This window comes from Chiloscyllium plagiosum, chromosome 10 (genome assembly GCF_004010195.1).
Source record: "Chiloscyllium plagiosum isolate BGI_BamShark_2017 chromosome 10, ASM401019v2, whole genome shotgun sequence".
NCBI lineage: Eukaryota > Metazoa > Chordata > Chondrichthyes > Orectolobiformes > Hemiscylliidae > Chiloscyllium > Chiloscyllium plagiosum.
The window spans coordinates 26,615,438-26,631,120 of NC_057719.1; the positions used below are offsets into that span (position 1 = coordinate 26,615,438).

General features: G+C 37.3%; 1 protein-coding gene across 1 annotated transcript in view; it reads left to right on the top strand.

The window, feature by feature from the left end:
* ppp2r5eb (protein phosphatase 2, regulatory subunit B', epsilon) overlaps positions 1 to 15,683 on the top strand; it is an 89,231-nt gene that overhangs the window by 66,656 nt on the left and 6,892 nt on the right. Inside the window, exons 7-10 of the mRNA XM_043697219.1 lie at positions 4,914 to 5,022; positions 8,487 to 8,540; positions 8,633 to 8,683; positions 13,549 to 13,668. Coding sequence (XP_043553154.1) covers positions 4,914 to 5,022; positions 8,487 to 8,540; positions 8,633 to 8,683; positions 13,549 to 13,668 — 334 coding nt within the window. The remainder of the gene's footprint in view (positions 1 to 4,913; positions 5,023 to 8,486; positions 8,541 to 8,632; positions 8,684 to 13,548; positions 13,669 to 15,683) is intronic.

The window sequence follows — 15,683 nt, forward strand, 5'->3', positions numbered from 1 at the left end:
AAATCCCTCGAACTCAGCACCGCCTTCCTAACCTGCAATCTTCTTCCTGACCTCTCCGCCCCCACCCCACTCTGGCCTATCACCCTCACCTTGACCTCCTTCCACCTATCGCATTTCCAACGCCCCTCCTTCCTACCTTTTATCTTAGCCTGCTGGACACACTTTCCTCATTCCTGAAGAAGGGCTTATGCCCGAAACGTCAATTCTCCTGTTCTTTGGATGCTGCCTGATCTGCTGCGCTGTTCCAGCAACACATTTTCAGCTCTGATCTCCAGCATCTACAGTCCTCACTTTCTCTTCCTTTAGAGGCTCTCAGCATCTCAAATGCCAGTCTTTAGCCAATTCAATTCACTCTACATGGTAGCAAGAAATGGTTGGAGGCATTGAATACTGCCCCAAATACATTCTTGCAATGATACTGAAGACTTGTGCTCCTGGACTTGCTATACCCCTAACCCACATGTTTCAGTACTGCAACGATATCCAACTGTTTGGAAAATTGCCCAGGTATGTCCTGCACACAAAAAGGACGCATCCAACCTGGCCAGTTACTGCCCCATCAGTCTACTCTCAATCAGCAGTAAACAGATGGAAGGTGTCATCAACAGTGCTATCAAGCAGCGCCTGCTCAGCAATAACCTGCTTAGTAATGCAGAGTTTGGATTCCACTAGGCCTGCTCAGCTCCTAACCTTATTACAGCCTAGGTTCAAGCATGGATAAAAGAGCTGAATTCCAGGTGAGTGTGATAGCCCTTGACATCAAGACCATATTTGGTCAGTGCATTTAGCTGTTAATTGAAAGTTGGTGGTTTGAGACCACCCAGGGATGGAGTGATTGCTGTTCTAACTCCATCAGTTTCACTAAAATAGGAGGCATCGTGGACAGTGAGGAAGGTCGTCAGAAACTGCAGCTGGACCTTGATCAGATGGGGAAGTGAGCCGAGAAATGGAAAATGGTGTTTAGAACATAGAAAAGTACAGCACACAACAGGCCCTTAGGCCCACGAAGTTGTGCTGAGACTTAATCCTAATATAAAATATAGTAACTTAACCTACGCACACTTCAACTCACTGCTGTCCATGTTCATGTCCAGCAGTCATTTAAATGACCCCATTTGCTTCGCTTCCACCACCTCAACTGGCAATGCATTCCATGCATTCACAGCTCTCTGCGTAAAGAACCTCCTTTATACCTTGCTCCTAATATCTTCAAACCATGACTTCTCGTACCAATCAATCCTGCCCTGAGGAAAAGTCTCTGGCTATTGACTCTATCTATGCCTCTCATTATTTTGTACACCTCAATTAGGTCTCCTCTCTTCCTTCTCTCCAGAGAGACGTCTGAGCTTATTCAATCTCTCTTCATAAGGCAAGCCCTCCAGCCGAGGCAGCATCCTGGTAAACCTTCTTTGCACCCTCTCCAAAGCGTCTATCTGCCCTATAGTAGGGCGACCAGAACTGGACACAATATTCCAAATGTGGTCTCACCAGGGACTCGTAGAGCTGCAGCAAAACCTCACGGCTCTTAAACTCCTGTACTTCCAAAATGCATCACTTCGCATTTATCCAGGTTGAACTCCATCTCGCATTTCTCAGCCCAGCTCTGCATCCTGTCTATGTCGCGCTGCAGTCTGCAGTAGCCCTCTACACAATCGACAACACTTCCAACCTTTGTCATCTGCAAATTTACCAACCCACCCCTTGACCTCATCAAAGTCATTTATAAAAACTACAAAGGGCAGAGGCCCAAGAACAGAGCCCTGCGGGACTCCCCTCGATACTGTCCTCCAGGAAGAATATTTTCTATCTACAACCACTCTCTCTGCCTTCTGTCAGCCAACCAATTCTAAATCCAGATAGCCAAATCTCCCTGTATCCCATACTTCCTGACTTTATGAATGAGCCTACCATGGGGAACCCTATCAAATGCCTTGCTGAAATCCATATACACCACATCCACTGCTCTGTCGTTGTCGACCTGTCTTGACACCTCCTCAAAGAACTTTAATATAGATAAGTGAGAGATTTTGCGTTTTGGAAAATCAATTCAAGATAGGAGAGAATGTTCAGGCCTTTGGGAGTATAGTGGAATATAAGGGTCTTGAAGTTGAGGTCCACAGTTCTCTGACCGTGGAGTCACAGGTAGATAGGACAGTGATGAAGGCTTTTGGCACACTGGCCTTCATCAGTCAGGGCATTGAGAAGTTGGGGAGTTATGTTGCAGTTGTACAGGACATTGGTAAGGCCACACTTGGTGAATTGTGTTCAGTTTTGGTCACCATGCTGTAGGAAGGATGTTATTAAACTGGAAAGAGTGCAGAAGAAATTTATAAGGGTGTTGCCTGGATTCAAGGGACTGAGTTATAGAGGTTGGACATGTGTATGACTCTTTTTTTCTTTAGAGTGTAGGAAACTGAGGGGTGATATTATAGCAGTGTATAAGATCATGGACAGGGTGAATGCATTCTCTTTTTTTTTTTCTCAGGGTTGGGGAATCAAGGGCTAGAGGGCATCAGTTTAAGATTAGAGGGGAAAGAATAAAAGGGAACCTGGGAGGCAACCTTTTTACACAGAGGGGTTGGAATGCATATGGAATGAGCTGCCAGTGGAAGTGGTTGAAGTGGGTACTTTAACAACATTTTAAAAGGCATTTAGACAAACGTGGATAAGAACAACTTAGAAGGGTACAGCGGAATGGGGTTAGCGTTGATGAACATTTTAGTCATATCGGCTAGTTTGGGCCTGTCTCCGTGCTGTAGAACTCTTTAGAATCAGAGAATCATGGAAACAGGCCCTTTGGCCCAACAAGTCCACACTGACCCTCTGCAGAGTATCCCACCCCAACCTATTTCCCTACCCTATTACTCGACATTTATCCCTGACTAATGCACCTAACCTACATATCCCTGAACGCTATGGCCAATTCACCTAACCTGCACATCTTTGGATTGTGGGAGGAAACCGGAGCACTTTGAGGAAACCCATGCACACACTGGGAGAATGTGCAAATTCCACACAGCCAGTCGCCTGAGGCTGGAATTGTTTCCGGGTCCTTGGCTCTGTGAGGCAGCAGTGCTGACCGCCAAGCCGCAGTGCTGACCGCCAAGCCACCGTGCCGCCCAGATGAGACTCTAACTGAATCTGACAGCAAAGAGCCCTTGCACAACTGGAGTCAATGGGAATCTGGAATCGAGGGTGGGGAGAAACTCTCTGCTGGTTGGGGTAATACCTGGGACATACAAAGCCAGTTGGCGGTCAGTCATCTCAGCTCCAGGACATCTCTACAGTAGTTTAAGGTAGTTTCCTAGGCCCAACCATCTTCAGCTGCTTCATCAATGACCTTCCTTCAGTCACAGGATCAGAAGTGGGGACGTTCCCTGATTGTGCAATGTTCAGCACCATACGTGACGACTCAGATATTAAGGCAGTCCATGTCCAAATACAACACTACCTCGACCAATTTAGACTGAAAAAAGGCTAGCGGCATTCACATCACACAAATATTAGGCAATGACCATCTTCACAAGAGACAATCTAAACACTTCCCCATGACATTCAGTGGTGTCACCATCACTAAATTCCTCACTGTCAACATCCTTTGGTAACCTACTTCCTAACTGAATTTAAATGGGTTAAATGCAGGCAGGATGTTTCCAATGACCATGAAGTCCAGAACCAGGGATCACAATCTAAGGACACTGAATCAGTTATTCAGCAGGACTGGGATGAGAAGAAATTTCTTCACCTAGAGAGTAGTGAGTCTGTGAAGTTCTACCATAGAAAACAATTGACAAAGAAATGTTTAATATTTTCAAAGAGGAGTTAAGTTAATTCTTGGGGCTATAGAGATCAAATCATATGGGGAGAAGGAAGTGACAGGTTACTGAGTTGGATAATCAGCACAATCATACTAAATGGCAGAGCAGACTCAAAGAGCTAAATGACCATCACCTACATTTAAATGAAACTGCCTCAAAAGTAGGCTACTGCGTTTTACCCTTTGCCCAACTATACAGGAAATTCTTTATCCAAGATTTGCACATGGAGTTATGCCCAATATATCCTTCATTTCTGATGTTCGACCTTATTACTGATGTAAAATAAAAGAGACTGATTGTAAACAGTTCAGTTCTGAGTTCTCAACTGCAGCCAGATATTTACATGCTTTAAATAGGTTCAAGAATTTATAAACGGCTGTAACTGGCTTTTTAGAACACTTCTTTGCAGTGGCCTGAAGGGGTCAGGCGATGTTAAACACATTACTGTACTCCAAGTATTACAGGAATAGGCATTGCATTATTTAATAAATTACTTGTATAACATGTCTCTTACAGTGCATTGATTCAGTTTCTTTTCTCTTTGCTCTGAAATTTTGGAGGGTGGGGCTGGGAAGGAAATGGAAGCGGGGGAAGTAAATGAGCTGTGTGGACTGGAGAGTTGTCCGCAATATATCATTGCGATTCTGTGGTTGTCTTTCTAAGACTTTAAGTTCTAAAACAATTGATAGTTAAGCTGACTTATTTTACACATTTGTCACACGTGCTTACAGAAGTGGCCTTGAAATGTTGATGAATTTATATCATTGTGGTTTTCTAATCCAGTGCTCTCATTCTGCTGGCCTTACTTGGCACAGTTGTATGTACTACAACGTGTAGATGTGAAAAGGGAGGTCGTCTTTTTGATTTTTGTCAAACAAGGCCAACATAAGCATCTGCAGTTTGGTGAAAAAATGCCTGAAATGTTTAAAAATGTGAGCATTGAGCTACATGTAGAAGATGATGACTCTTTTAATTGGAACTGTTTCTTTTTATTTGATATCAACACTTTATTAATAAAGTTCTCGGAAAAATTGTAGAGTATTGTATACGTTTAAGGCTGTGGTGGATAAGCATTCCTTTTGTTTTTGTTGACAGTATAATAAATGGGTTTGCATTGCCCCTGAAGGCTGAACACAAACAATTTCTGATTAAGGTTCTGCTCCCTTTGCATACTGTGAGGAGTTTATCACTTTTCCATGCACAGGTAGGAATGTTACTTGATTTACTTATTTTTCTAGTGCTAGATTATTCAGATTGAGATTGCTCATGTCCAGAGGTGTAAGTGACCATTGATACCATTCATGTGTGAAATTCTGCCATAAACGGCAGACATGATCATTCCCATTTCACTTAAGTCTCCATTTTGCAAAACAGTTTACATTATTTTCTCCTTTCAAAGGCTATAAGTCTAACCTCCTCCCAAGTAGAGGAGAGCATGAGTTACTGCTATTTATATTTTGTTTTGACAATCTTTAGCAGTCTTTTGATTGTCAACAGATTTTCTAACTGTTTGAATAGTTTGTTAATGTTCTTTGACAGCAAAGCATAATCTGTCCTTTGAATTCATTCAATCCTATTTGGCTGCAACTTATCCTCAGGTCATTTGCAACGAGAACAGGGTCTATTATGAATTTTTCCAGTCATAAACATGTGCAGCATTTATCTTTGTGTTCCATGGTCAAATGACTTTTTAAAGTATGTGACCTGGAATTTATTTGGAAAAATAATTTGTGAAATCAAACAGGATTTTTTTTTAGAAAATAAACAAAATGCCGTAGAGAAAATTCACAGGATCAATACAGAATAGATGCTGAGATGGGAAGTGGTGCCATGATTCTTGAGTTCCAAACAATCTTTTCATTTAATGGCAAAGCTGAATCCCTTGTTGCAAATTTGGAATGCTTAAACTGGTCCTTTTATGGTTCTGGCCAGCACTCATGTTATTTGTTGTTTTTCACCAATACTGTGTTTAAATTTATTTGATGTACTCAATCATCTCATGAATGTAAACTGAGATCAAGACTGATCAATCTTCCCATTGTGTCCTGCCTGTATCTTATAAAGGCAACTCTGGATGTTGGTTGAGGATATTCCCGTAATGAACTTAGTGCCACCAACCAAATGTAGGTTATGTCAAAAAGTTGAAAATGTGTTGCTGGAAAAGCGCAGCAGGTCAGGCAGCATCCAGGGAACAGGAGAATCGACGTTTCGGGCATAAGCCCTTCTTCAGGAGGGCGTCTCCTGTTCCCTGGATGCTGCCTGACCTGCTGCGCTTTTCCAGCAACACATTTTCAGCTCTGATCTCCAGCATCTGCAGACCTCACTTTCTCCTATGTCAAAAAGTTGCACCGTAGAACTACCTTGAAAATTTCAGTTTTGCATATGGCAAGTGTATTCAAGTATGCTTTACCCAGTTTTCAAATTAGCAATTTTCTGATGAAGTTTGAGAGATATGGGATTATTTCTGAGATACTGCTCTGAATAATTAATGCTGTTGAAGAGTAAACTTTGATTTGATCTAGGAAACACAGCAGACAATTTATGCACAGCAAGCTCTCTCAGACGGCAGTTGATAAAGGTGATCTGTTTTTGTAATGAAGTAGAAATCAAGTTGAGACACTTTCTAATATTTTTGGTATATTACTGTATTAATATTCAAAATTATGTATTCCTAATTTTGGTTTGGGTATTGCAATGGGGATGCAGGGGAAAAATGATTAGAGATCTGAGTTAATTTGTAACTAAAGAAACCACTTTATAGGCAAATTCTGTGTAATTATGCTTGTACATTATTTAATACCTACGAATGCACACTAGTAACATTGTCAAATTATGATAATTAATGTTTCCAGTATTTGGTGAACAAACAAGATGGGGAAGAACAAGTCAGGTGTTCTGACTGTACCTCAGTCTGTTTTTTGGATTTAATGGCTTCAAAACAGATTAGTTTAAAAGCTTAAAGAGTAGGATTCAAGAGTGTTGTGACCGTTTTTCATTTAATGGTTGTGAAAGGTAGTAACACGTACAGAAAACTGAGGAATGATCGACAGTCACCGTGGTAATCTCTGGGTTTATTTGTGACTTTAATGAGAGCTGTCTCAGTGCAATGTTAAGAACAAAAACCTCATTGTTTGGATTCAAACGTGAATTTTCAGAAAGATGGGTTTCAGAAAGATTTTGAAATTAACAACACATTCAATTCTTTGGTGAGGGAAGGAAACTACTGTCGTGATTATTTTACTGAATGAGGAATTCAATGGCTAGCGGTAATTCGATGGCTAATGATCTTGAGGTCAGATTCCAAAAAGTTTTTTTAAAAAGCAGCTTGGGAAGTTAAATTCAGGCAATTTGGGATATATCATAATCCATTTGTTTAGCTCCTGTCCTTGAGGAAAGAAAACCTATTGGCCTTTGTAACTCATAAACCACAACTGTAAGGTTAACTCTTCATTGTGTGCTGAAATTGCAGACCACCAATGGCTGAGGTGATTCACTCCTCCATTTTTGAGTGTGTTTGGAGATAAGCAGTAATTGGTGGCCTTTGTCCATATTACTATGAATATGTTTTTTTAGAAATAGAGAAGGAGTTCGTAGTTATGAAAGCTGGCTGTGAAACAATTCTTCCATGCTTTATATTGTTATAGCATTCTCCTAGGGACATTTAGAAATGATATGAAGAGTCCATGACTGGCTGTTGTGTGGGTTGAAGGACTCCATCCAATGTGGCTGGAGACTTTTTCTCAGTATGTGTTATGCCAACAATTGCGTTCATAAAGATCTCCACTGTGGTATAATTTCATTAGTAATTTTGTTAGCTAATCATAAGGAATTACGGATATACAATTTGTTTTTATTTAGCTGTGTACTGAAACTTGTCAGTAACTCAGTTTCATTAAACTAAGTTTTTATGTGGTATGAGCAGTTGGTGACACAAGCATTACTGAAATCACATTAAGCATACCAGCTATTTTAGAGAACAGTTTTCAAAGTTTGTGCTCCAGTATATTTCAGATGTGTATGTTGCAAAGAAAGTAGTAATGATCTGTTTTATGTATTTTCTTTTTGCATTTTTTGCTTCGCTTGATAATTAAATTTCAGGAAAATTATGCAAATATTTGCACTTTGCTGCTACAGTATTGCAATTTACAAGCACGGTTATAAATTTAGATTCTCACAGTTGGGGAAGACTAGATGGAAGGAAGTTGAAGAAGTTGAAGAATTTGAAGAGTTTGTTCATAGTATTAAATTTGTTGTACAATAACCTCTTGCCCAAACAAAATACTCCCTACCCGTCCTGCTCGGATAATTGTGGTTGTTCTGTAATGGGAAAATTGCATTGTTGTCATTATACCAGCTATAGGTGGTAGAACTGTAACAAGGTCGTAAGAAACAATACTGTACTACTCAAGGACAATAACTTACAGAAAAACCATCACAATTCTGTTTAATTTTTCTTTCTGATATACAATCTTGCATCTTTGTAATCTCAAAGGTGGATAGTATTTCAGGCAAAGCTTGATTGTAATACATGACCAATTTCTGCTGTCTTGATTTGATTTCTGTATGCATATTGTACAAAGACTTTTGGTTTGGGTATGGTACAATTGGTATTTTTTTTAAAAGAAAGTGTTCTTTTTACTCTAACAGTCAATTTACTTTTATCAACAGCTGGCATATTGTGTAGTACAGTTTCTAGAAAAAGATCCAACGTTAACGGAACCGGTAGGTTTCACAAATAATTCCCAATGAATACTCTTTTTCACAAAGAATGCTAAATTGGGTTGATCTTAAAATATTTGTCCTGTATGCTTCAGGTCGTCAGGGGTTTACTGAAGTTTTGGCCAAAAACCTGCAGTCAAAAAGAGGTAAGTATACAATTTGAACCTACACCTTTTTAAATATGTCTAAAGGAAAGTGTAGGCTGCAACGATAAATGGTGAAAAATGCTAATTACAAAACTTAAAAACTGTTCACTGTTATCATTCAGCTTCTTCCTTAGCACTCAAGTGCTTGACTGCACTGATTATCTTCAGAATTGTTTCTATTAAAAATTCTGTTTGCTGCTGAAGTTACTACATTCAAGAAGTTCTTAAAAACATCTTTTTTGTTTTTGTTGATCATATAGAAGAAAGGATCTAATAACAAACACTCCTAAATATTTATTAGGATGTCACAACGAAGTACTTACAATCTCATAATTACAAAAGAGAATTAAAGGTCTAAAATGCCATGAAACAAATTATTTTCTTGAATCTTTTGTGGAAAATCTGTTGTGAGAATGCTAAGATGTGGGTTTTCTAAATAGATTGCTGCTGTTTCACATAATACTGATGTTTGAATGTCTGTTTTAAAATTGTGAAAATATTTAACTAGCTTCCTTCTGTAAGAATGGAAGAATCCGTTAGAAGCAAGGAATCTTTGAATGGTTGCAGCGCAGCAACCCATTTAGCCCATTGTCTGCATTGGCAATCTGAAGGAACAATTCATGAAGTATCAGGTTCTCTCCTCCCATCTTTCCTACCCCCCCACAAACCTTACCTTTTTTTTTTTCAATTAATTCCATTCACTTCCTAATCTCTTGATTAAACTGATTTTCATAATGGCTGTAATACCTCTGCATCCTTCATAAAGTGTGGTATCCAGAAATTAATAGTATCAACTAGAATATTATATTATGGACCAGGCCAGACCCCTCTCAACATTTCTAGAATGTAGCCCAGACCCTAACCATTACTTGATTTAAGCAAGTGTACAGTGGATATTCCAGGAGAGAATCAGCTGGTCAGACTATTTAGTTTTAAACAAAACAGAATTTATTTACAAGATTACTGAATGAAATACACAGCACAGAAAATATAATACCAAAATAACTTATCCTATCCGAACACGACAGGTTATCCTGACGTAATGATGCTGTTTGAAAATACTTGCAACAATCCCAATAAACACTCCTTTGCACAGCAGGTAAAAATGAAACAAAGGCTCACAGGTTTGGAGTTAGAAGAAAGAGTGGCAGCTGCTTCACACACACCTACTGCTGCTAAACTGCCAGAGCTGCTGATCTGGCCACTCCCCTTTTAATTATACAAGTCTTTTATTAAACTTGAAAGCGTACTGCCTGAGACAGTATCTGTTATTTGTAAACAAATGGCCCTAAAATCTATCCAGACTCTGACTTTTCAGAGTCTGGGCCATTTACAACCTCTCTGAACAAAATCAAGGATGACATAACCAGAATGAACAGCCTTGTAACAATACCAAACTAGTGTATTACACCTATATAAAACAACTTCTTTGTTTTTATATTCGGCCACTATTTATAAACCTGGAATATTATGTGCTTTATTAACTGTCTCTCAACCTGTTCTGCCATTTTTGGTGAAATCTGCATATAAACATCCATGTCCCTCTGTTCCTGCATCCCCTTTTGAAATGTAACCTTGCTTTTATTATGTTTCTCAATGGCATTCCTCCACAACAGATTACTTGATACTTCTCAAAGTTAAGTATCTTTGCCATGTGCACATACATTTCACCACCCTTTGGCGTTTTTAGGTTCTACACTATCCTGTCGATCTACAGTGCTTCCAAGTTTAATATTATCTGCAAATTTTCATGTATTTGACATTTAGATCATTTTAGATTTATATGTGCGCATCTTCATTTGGAAGAGCAGAGTACTGATAACTAGCTCTTAGGGTGCTCCAGTATGCATTCTCCTCCAGTTGTAAAACAACTGTTAACCGCTACTTTGTTTCCTGTTTCTCAGTCAATTTCTATATTGCTACTGTCCTTTTTATTTCATGGGCTCAAACTTTGCTCACAAGTAGTTATATGGCAAATTATCAAATGCTGTTTGGAACTCCTATGCATATCACCTGTAACACATTCATCAATGCATTTGGTTAAAAAAAATCAAGCAATTTAGTCTTGCTATTTTCCAGTAACAAATCTGTGCCAGCTTTCCGTAATCAGCATTTAACCAAGTAGCTGTTAACTTTGTCCCAGATTATAATTTCCAAAATTTTAACCAGCTCTGAGGTTAAACTGACCAAACTGTAGATGCTGGATTCATCTTTACACCCTTATGTAAATATGGCACACGTTGAAATTCTCCAGTCTTCTCATACCGTGCTTCACTCTGAAGAGTAGTGGAAAATTATGGCCAGTACCTCTCTTTCCACTCTCTTACAGCAATGTCCCTGGATGCATTTAATCTGAACCCGGTGCCTTATCAACTTTAAGTACAAACAGTCCATCTAATACTATCTGCACAACATTTTACAATTGTTCACATAGTCCTCTTGTAGTTAAATATTACCCCATCAGTAATACCCTTTCCAACTTCCTAATATGATCGCTGGAGTTTGTAACTCTGACTTCTGTTCTTTTCTCTTGACAGTTTTTCACAATTCTGTATATCCATAGCAGCCAATATTATGGAAGTAATTTCAGAATAGTTTAACCGATTAGAACTGCCAATAATGTGGCTATAATTTCCATTATTTGTAAAGTAACCTGATTGATTTAATTGAAATGCATGTCTTGGGGCAGACTGCAGTACATGATTGGTTCATACAGATAAATGAGCATTGACCACATTAGTTTGGCTTTTTGATATTAGCTTGGATGTGAACTGATATAATATGAAATTAAAGCTTGAAGTGGAGAATAGCTAGCAGAGAAATTCTGACATAAATCTATTAATTTAAATGTGCAGTCTCATTTTCTAATGAAAACCTAATGCTGATGACAGATTCTGGTATGCTATGACCAATTTTCATGTTTAATGTATAAATATTCATTTTTGTTTCCAAATTTATAATTTTAAAGTTTTGAGGCATTTGGTTTCATTTTGAGTGAACCTATAAGCTTTGCTTCATAGAAACTTGCACTTTTTTTTCAAACTTCATTTCATTTCATAGGTTTGTGCCTTAAAATTGTTTTTCTAAAATAAAAACATGTCCTGGTGTCACAACTTCCATCTGTTCCGACTTCCCCATTGCATGGTGAGATCATCTATGTTCTGTGTGTCAGGTATGATTGACAGCCAGTCATCTCTGACACTGAACCAATCATATTCCAGGTTTCCAAGTCAGAATATGGGGACAGGCATTCCTGCTTATTCGGGTCACAGCAGCACCCCAAGACTTTGACAAAATAATGATCCTGGTGAAGTAGTAAGACTGCTTATTACTTTTCTTTTCTGCATCATGAGCAGTAGAATTTTCTAAATTAACCATGTAGGACATTTGAATAAATCATCTGTAAAACTATCAAATCTGTAATGTGCTTGTCCAGATTTGTGCTGTAGAACATGTGTTTTTGAGCGATTCTATTTAAATTCTTGGTCTGTTGATAAACTATTGTGTGAAAGCAAGGTAAAATGCATATACTCAGCTTTTACTATTACTATTTAAGACCCAATTTATAATTGGCAATGATTAATGAAGATTTATTTTGGAACTTTCAACTCCAGCAATGTCAAAATGGGTAATATAGATTTGACCACCTGCGATGATCCTGTGCAATTGTCTCTCAGGGTTGAGTGGCTAATTCACTCCTACCCATTTCCTGCTTCTGTCACAGTTGAAAATTCCATTCATTTTGAAAAGTACTTTAGGTTTCATTTCAAATTTAGTAGAAGCAATATTTAGAGATCTGGTATGCAAAGATGGATCATGGGGTATTATGTCCTTAATTGTTGAAGTTTTCTAATGAGTTATACTTCTTTTGTTACAGGTTTCACAATAATGCAATAATTTCAAAGTGTTATATTTTAAGACGTCATGTTAGAGAACTCAATGATACAGAAATAATGCTCTTAAGTGCTTCCACTATAGAATGAAATGAAATTGTTAGATTAGTATGATTTTCTTTTTTAAAAAAAACTTTGGATTTCATTGAAAGAAGATTCTTTAAATGGGCAATAAACATAGATGATTTTTTTATTTTGTACATATTTTTGTTAATACCTAGCTCTTAGATCAATAAAACTTGAGATTAAAATAAATTTGCCAATGTGACAAAATGAAGATTGACTAAAGAGATGCTTTATTAGCATGTCATGAATTTTACTTGTAAAATGTCTTATGATTATGAATTAGCAAACAAAAAACAATATTTTATTAGTCTAATAGGATGTTATTCCTGAAATTATACACACTGAATGTCAACATAAGTTTAAGCTATTGATATATTAAAAGAATAAAATGATACTTTGGAATAATTCAAATGCTAAATAAGATGAAAGCTATGATATTCTGGAGTCCCCAACATCTCTGCTATTACAAGCATGGAATGGAATTGTTCAGATCAAATCATGATTTACATTTCTGGCCTGTGCTGAGGTAGCTGGTGATGGTCAATAGTAGTAAGGGTATCATGGTACTTCACCTCTTAGTTTCTGGGCTCGACTGGGGAAATAGCAACCACTATTAGTGTGAGAAGTGAATGTTGGACAAGGAGATGTTTAGGCTCCACATAATGAAACAAATTGTCATGAAGTTGAGCAGAGTGTTACTGAGATTTATCGAATGTTACCTTTTGATTAGTGAATACTTTCAGGAGATGTGATTAGGAAACCAGATTAAGAAATGGATTCAAATATACAGAATTTGCAGAAGCATTGATATGCTAAATTACAGGTCCACAAGGTTAAGTGACTTATGTTGAGAACATCATAAATGTTAAAATATTTTGTGAAAATTATTGCTTTATTTCATACTAGGTCATGTTCCTTGGGGAGTTGGAGGAAATCTTGGATGTTATTGAACCTGTACAATTTGTAAAAATTCAGGACCCACTCTTCAAACAAATTTCCAGATGTGTTTCCAGCCCTCATTTTCAGGTTAGAAGTTGCTTCTTGTGCTATCGGTGGAAACAATATTGCCATTAGCACGCCACAGTTTTGGGATTTTGACATGAATTATTTTTTCTCCATACAACAGAAGTATGTTCAATCTGCTAGTGTAATAAATTAATTTATTGAGTTAGGGGTGTTTGGAAATAAATGACAATAAATATTTTTTTTCTTTATTTCATATATTAGATATTTAAAAATTCTTAAAGGTCCAGGAAGAAAATTTGAGAATCAGGTTAAACCTGCTACTTCATCTTTTCAGCTAGTATTTGTCTCTTGACGATTGTAGTATTGTAATGTTTGTTATTTTTGCTGCCCTCCAGTTTAATTTGTTTACAAAAATTGTAGCCTATACCTTGACCTGCTTTCCTACTTACTGTCGACATTTTTATTAAAAATGCATACATTTGGAACATTTTTTAAAATAACATTTTAAATAAAAATCATAATTAAGAAAAAGAACAGCAATGCTATGCCACTAAATTTCTGATCACTACCGAGAAGTCCCAATACTTAAAAAAAAAAGTTTTGAAATTAATTAGTCTCTGGAGTTTTTGGTAAGTTTTCTTGAAGTGCCTGCAATAATCTTGGAAGTCCTGTTTGCTAGGTTCTTTAATACCAACACATGATTATTTAACTGTATTCTATGTTTGTTCATTGGGAGCATGGGTGCTGAGTTGGATGATCATACTGAATAGCGGACAAGGTACTCCTTCTATGAATGGTTTCTATTTCAATTTGTTGCATACATACATTTGAAAACCCATTAACAGCAGATTAAATTAAGATTAGCATTCTCTCCATTTCAATTAAAATATTCTTTATATCACAATATACCTGCTTGGCTCCACAGCCTGAATTGTGTACCAATCATTATTTCAACTATTTTGTAGCACATGGTCTACAGGAAGCTGAAGAAGCACCGGTTAAATATGTATAGAATTCATTTTTTTCAAACATAAAGTTTAATAAGAAATGGTATATACATTAATTGCAGCATCACATTCCTACTTTCACACTGCAAAGTAATCTTGATTTTGCATAATGCAGATATTTGCTTTTGTCTGAACTTAGGTCTCTTTCCTGGTGCAAGAACATTGAGTTTAGCACCTTGACATGGGATGAAATAAATCCTTAAACCCTGCATCTCAACACTTCCCCAAGGAGATAATTAGCATTTTATGATCAGAAATTTAGATCTGGATATCAATCAAATTGAATTGACTTGCCGAACTGTTTAACATTCCTAGCCCAGGTTGAAGTTGAACTTGAGTATAGCAATTCTCCATTAGGTTACTTATGAATTGTTGAGTGAATGAAGAAAAGTTTTTGTCAAATCATTCCAGAAGTCAGCCCATAAATTATAAGCTAACTACTATTAATTAGCTACAATTATCATTTTATATTTCAAGGGTATACAAAACTGAATAGCTTGGTGTGTTACCTATTTTAAAATGAACAATTGAGGTTTTTAATAATGAGTATGAGGTTGTGACATTAATTCAATAGTTTCAATGAATTCAGTCATGCACCACTTAATTTATAGTTTAATTTATGAAATTATGCAAGACTGAGTGGAATTAGGATTAAACTCCCTAAGTATATCAGATTAACAACATTGGATAGACTGTCTGTTGAATAGATGAAATCCAAACGTGGATGGTTAATGATGCTTCTGGTGTGGTAAAGTTGAACTGATTTTCCAATACCATTAGGATGTTGGCATTCGTGAGAAGTGATTCACACTGAAAGAGATGAACTTCTGTAATGTCACCCAGTACCAATACCCAGATATGCCAAAATGACTGTAAAGTTTCATTCATCATCTTATTTAAAAAAAAAATCCAACAGTGGTATGGGCATGGCATATTTACATTCCATTATTTCTAGTCTATGGCATGCACCATATCAACAAAATTGAATAACATTAGTTTGACTAAAGCTTTTTTTGTGTTTCAATTAGGTTTGATTTCCCCAACAATTTTCAGCATTTGCTTTAACTA